We start from the raw sequence: 6,036 nt of genomic DNA, 5'->3' as shown, positions 1-6,036 counted from the left end.
TAACTCTCCTCACCAGAACCCAACCGTATATCATTACTATATATACACATTAATACATGTATATACTTGATACATTTAAAAGAAATCTTTAAATTAGATTGAATCCGGTCAAGGTTCTAAATGGCGTAGACTTGACTYGTCATGAGGCCATGGCATATGCCACAGACGCAACATGATGATTGTTACGACAAATATTTTTTATAACACTAAATCCAATTCATGGCTTAACGGCCGTTTGCCTAACGTTTACCGCTATAAGYGYTTACGGGYAAAATTTAGTACTATTACATACTCATCGGGTAAGATTTTAATCYAACGAAATRGTATCTTATGCAACAATTTACCYYGTAAACACTAACCATAGTAARAGTCGTYGCCCTCACTTACCGGGTAAGACTYTCGCCYCTTATCTTAGCTTTACCGGATAAGATTCTTGATCAATATGACCTGATAAACACTTATCACAGTCAAAACTGCAAAAATAAAATAAAAAAATTAATTATAAAAATAGTAAAAACGGGAAAGAAAAATATGATGTGGTAAAAAGGTAGAAAAATATGAACTCAAARACATAAAGTGATTTGTTTGATAATGAAAAGCAATGACTTGTACGTTATGCATTAAAAGCTGTACATGAGAATGCCTATAAATTAGCAAAGGGAGGCGAACGGTTTCAGTTCCCCTTCCCTCCTTTCACGTGTTCTCCTCTTTTCCTTTTCTGTTGCAGATTTTCCTCTGCTTGCTTTTGGAACGTAATGGAAGGCAAAAATCAAACCTCTTCTTCATCGTCTTCATTTACTGCTCAACTTTTTGGATCAAAGGAATCATGTGCAGCAGCTCCGTCTTCTGGTCTTTTCARTTCTATCTTCCCACCTCCTTCCAAGGTATGATTCCAATTTTTTTATTTTTGTGAGGATTCTGCTTTGATTTCTCGATGAATTGCTCTTGATCTGTGTTTTAGCTTGTAAAAACTCTGTTTCCTGAGCATGAAGTTTTAGTATAATCGATCGAAGATATTTCTTCTAATTTGTGTAGTGATCAATTGCAGAAGCAACTTCTATTGTTTTTATGTTGAATTCAGTGAAAACGAAAGATCAGAAGCTAATATTATGTMAAATTTATGAATATATACAGAGTTACAATTTGAATCTGAGAAGTAATAGATTAATAATCTTCTAAATTAAAACCTGGATTTTGTTTGAGAAATAACCTATAAGTTTTTGGATTCGTTCGTTGAAAGTATACCAGGTGTTGGAAGAAATGTCTTGAAAAACTGAAAAAGCTTTTACACTATTCCGAGATGGTTTGCTTAATTTGACACWTGTTCAAGGATTTTTGGTCATAAAAATGTTTTAACTATTTCTAAATATTGATTATTGGTAAAGAAACATCTAACGATTATTATACAAAATGGATCAATAGAATTGTGTGATTATTATGTCGTAATGAATTGATAAAAAGTAAAATAATGCTATTTACACCTCTTTTATGTTAGAATTAAATTAATTCATGAATTTAGTCTATCTTACRATCAAAATGATTTGATAATCATGGGATTGAAATAATTTAATCCAAATACGTTTGCTAGCTTATATGTAGATGTTATCATCGATAGATGTTTATAAAAAAAAAATGCAAAATAAGAAAAAACTTTATCAACAAAATGAACTTGTCAATATTATAAAATAATCATTGATAAAATAAGTGCATTAAAAAGTCTACTAATAAATAATCATTGATTTTTTAAAGAGAACAAAAAGCAGTTGCAGTCTTGTTTGTTGGAGTAGTACATGCCATTGTGAATTTGTGTTGGAATTGTAGGTAGCTTTTTCTTTTSCAACTTCCAAATGAAAATCTGGTTTTATAATTGGTAGGTATGGTTTAGGTTACGTTTTTAAATTGGTCATATGACTAAACAATTAAGTGTTTAAATAAGAGATAAGTTAAATTAATTGTACATTTATTTTAATAATATTTTTTTATGCAGGCTCTTTTCTTGAATTTTCAAATTTGATTACTTCTGAATTCTGATTATGTGATTCAAGTCATAAAAATCAGTTTAAAAATACCATCAATTAAACACCACCTTATTAAACAAGACAAACAATTAAAGCATTTATAATTTTTCAAAWAATAACCTCTTACACGACTTTATTCTTTTGTCAAATAAAAAGTAATAATCAYTGTGAAAATTGGAATAGAAAATACTGAAACTTGTATTTTGTGTTTTTTTTCCAGCCTCATGGAAAGGACTATATTAGCTCTGAATTGACCGGGAAGAACCATGGTGTTGCAGTCAAACAAGGTTCGATGACACTTTTATATGAACCTCTTACTCAAAGTAGCATTTTTGAAAATTTGAGTTTATATGAACCTTTTGACAGATTAGGCAACATTTTGCTCTATTTGTAGTATTTAAATAAACTATTTCTTTAACAACCATATAAGTATATAAACTTAAGAAGTATGTGTATACCAAATGCTTACCGGGTGAATATGACAAGAATTAAAAATCTTACCCGATAAATGAATGTRAAGATTACTCTTACCGGGTTAACGCTTATCGGATAAGACGCTCAGAAGCACTTACTACCAACAATYTATTTTGATGACCAARAATGTTATTTGATAAGGTAAGTGGGGTTGATGACTTTTTCGGTAAGCACTTTGATTAACCACAARGGTGGTGCCTGATTGGTTTGAGCTTGRCTCCAAAGGTCAAAAGTACCAGGAGGTCCCAAGTTCAAATCCAAGGAGGAATAAAAATCCCCTTGTGACCACGGAGGTTCAAATGTGGTGACTCCGGCTTATCTGCAAAGCAGGTGGTCGTCCTAGGATTAGTCGGCTCGCATAGCGGGTTGGATATCCATCTAGGTTAATAAAAAAAAGAGGCTATTTTATCATAAAGAATCTGAATTTTATAAATAATTAATGTATTAATATGATTACAAAAACTATTATTAAAATAGATAATTATTTYGAATAGTTATCAAGGGTAGTAAGTTTAGTACTGGAATACATTTCTAGTGATTTTTATACCATTTGATTTGTCTCTTTTTAGCTAAGTTATCCGTTACTTTACCTATTAGATTTGTTAGAGATAAAAACTTAACCAAAACTAGCTCAWAAGTTAAAATAATAACCCAAATAGGTCTGTGTTTACACCTATTCGTTAAAATTGCATCGAATGAACATATAAAGTAATTTCGGTTAAGGTCCACCACCTTTTTGCATGCCTTCTTGACTATTCATGTCTGATGAGTTGACCCCTTGTGTCACATGCATAGCCATACTGCCATAATATAACCATAACCATGGCCATGCTACAAAGATGCTCGAACGACACCACAATGGATTTGTAAACCAAATTGGCAACTTTGGGCCTGCAAGTTAAAAAATGGAATCATACCACTACAGTTTTTTGAACAAACTATAAGCTTCAATTTCATTTTAACCCCATACTCTATTTAATTCGAATTCTGTGGGTCCAGATTTTGTTGATAAAGAAGACAAGAATCGGAATCCAAAGAAGGATGCGGGTCCGTTTTATCAGCAAGAAAGATCACAGCCATGTCACCTCAGCTCGTCCATATATTATGGTGGTCAAGATATCTACACAAATCCTCAGATTACCAATAACACCCCTGCAAACTCAACAGTGAGTCAACAAAATCACTAGTCCAGAATGTAGCATTTTACATGCCCCATTTAACACGGTTTTTGTTGAAACAGCGTAAAAAGATGTTGCATGTTTTTTTGAAGAACCTTTTGCACAGATCTGGTTAAAGAACCGTGTGAAAAGATACACATTTTCACGGTTTTTTATTACCTTTTTATACAGTTTAAAATTTTGGACCCACTTAAGAAATCATTTTCTGTACTAATGGATTTGACCACAAAAACGCTTGTAATGTATGATAAAATAATATAATGTATCAAGTAACACTTTTTTAAAAGAAAACTTAACCCCATGGGACGTCCTCAAATTCACCATTGAAATGTGGGCAAATACGTAAATCCACAAGTCACAATTTTGATGTGTTATCAATACTTGAAATGTTTGTGATTGCAGCAGTACAATGAGGGAGAAGACGACGGACATGCTTCAAGAGGGAACTGGTGGCAGGGTAACKTATATAATTACGATACAATCATAACGTAAAATTAAACGTTTTGGGCATCAATCGGCCGGGCTGATTAATTACTTATGTYATTTGTTTTCTTGATTTCAGGGTCCCTCTATTACTAGTTATTAAAACCACCTAGGTATGTGGTATGTGAAATCGACGTTCTTTGGTAAGTTCATTTTGTTGACCGTAGTAGATTCACCTTTTTGTTATTACTATTTCGTTTATTTAACTCTCAACTATAAATTCACCATTTTTAGCATCTCGAAACAATTTAGTGTCAAGTGCAGAGAAAAATCGTAAAAATGAGAAAAATTGATGTATACTTCCATACGGTATGCATATGTGTATACAAGTAATATGTATGGTATGCACATATGCATAACATATATATAGAAATCAAAAAACATTTTCAATTACTCGTATACACTAATGTCTATGCATACTGTACAAATGAATGATTATAAAAGTGTTTCTCAATTTTTTATTTTTTTGAGGGTTTTCCTTCAACCTAACTAAGTCGATATATATATATATATATATATATATATATATATATATATAAATATAAGAGAGAGAGAGAGATAGATGTGGTTTCATTTACAAACTCAACCATAAGTACAAACCAATTTCAACCGTTCATTATATTTAATAAATATTTTGTTCAATGAATATCTCGATTGTTTCATAATATAAAGTATTGATCATAATAAAATAAACTATGATGATMTTCTATAATATCCAAATTATAATAAATAAATCTTTATCAATTCTATAAATATCTCAATTAATTAAATTATATGGTTTATACTAACAACTTGATTAGCTTGTAAATAAAACCACATCTTTCTATATCATAGACAAACCTAGGGGGTGGTTAGGTGGCACTATTGTTCCTTCTTGGTAAGGTAAAAAAAATGTTCGTGAAAGGTGCAATCGTTTTATTTTAGAAGATGCAACCGTTTTATTCTAGAAGATGCAACCGTTTTATATGGTGCCAGCATATCCAAAAATTCTTGGGTCCGTCCCTCAATATATGCCCATTTCTTATGGTAAAAAGAGATATATCCATTTAGATTTCATATCAGAACTAAAAATATATCAATATTTCTTGGTTTATAACACTTTACTAAACCATCATTCTAATTTGATCTACTCTTGATACTTGCAGGACGTTTTATAGCTCGAGGAAAAAAGATAGCSCGCTCTCTCTCTATATATAATAAACTATATTAACCTCATGCATGTATGTGATCTTTTTCTTTTTGCATAGAATAATATCCTTCGTTAATTAAAGGAGACAAGTTTGTGCGACTTGAAACTTCATGTAGATTTCTAGCTTTTATTAATGTTGGATATATAATTACGTATGATAATTCCGTATGTGTATGTATATGTATATGTATATGTATATATGTGTGTATATACATATGTATGATGAAATCTTTATGTCATGTCCATGATGTACTCTATATATTCGTCCTTGGGTTCTTCCCCCCTATTTTGTTTCCATCTCGCTCCAGCCATCTTGCATACCATCATGACATGTACTTAATTCTTGTTCTTTTAGGTAGTGTTTGGTACGCAGACTGGACGAGACGGGACAAGACTAATTGTCTGTCCCATGTTTGGTACAATTAGGACAGGACAAGACAAAACTGTTAAAATGACCATATTACCCTTAAATGTAGTTCAATGTTATTTTGTATCATATAATGATTGTAAAATGACAACAAATCAACCAAAATATRTTTTAATTACATAGTTTTTATAATCAAGTTTAATACATTAAATATAAATCACACATATTCTACCCACAATCTACCAAAAGAAATCGACGCCAACAGAAATCGACCCAGAGGGGATTTTGTTAGGGTTTACCAAAAATCTACCAAATGAAATCGATACA

At 31.4% G+C, this 6,036-nt stretch overlaps 1 protein-coding gene across 2 annotated transcripts; it reads left to right on the top strand.

Annotated features, from left to right (window-relative positions):
- The first annotated feature begins 685 nt into the window (after positions 1-685).
- On the top strand, positions 686-5,513 carry LOC112505636. Of its 2 annotated transcripts, none has more exons than XM_025109516.1 (6): positions 686-884; positions 2,239-2,305; positions 3,492-3,658; positions 4,076-4,127; positions 4,233-4,296; positions 5,299-5,513. In XM_025109516.1, exons 1-5 carry the CDS (start codon positions 756-758, stop codon positions 4,247-4,249), a joined length of 432 nt encoding a protein of 143 aa, XP_024965284.1. In that variant the 5' UTR covers positions 686-755; the 3' UTR covers positions 4,250-4,296; positions 5,299-5,513. The 2 variants fall into 2 exon arrangements, with proteins under 2 accessions (XP_024965284.1, XP_024965283.1); XM_025109515.1 differs by having other exon boundaries at positions 4,073-4,127.
- The last annotated feature ends 523 nt before the right edge of the window (positions 5,514-6,036 follow it).

This window comes from Cynara cardunculus (genome assembly GCF_001531365.2).
Source record: "Cynara cardunculus var. scolymus isolate 2C chromosome LG 2, CcrdV1, whole genome shotgun sequence".
NCBI lineage: Eukaryota > Viridiplantae > Streptophyta > Magnoliopsida > Asterales > Asteraceae > Cynara > Cynara cardunculus.
The sequence above is the reverse complement of the archived record's forward strand: the minus strand, read 5'-3'. Positions and strand labels throughout refer to the sequence as shown.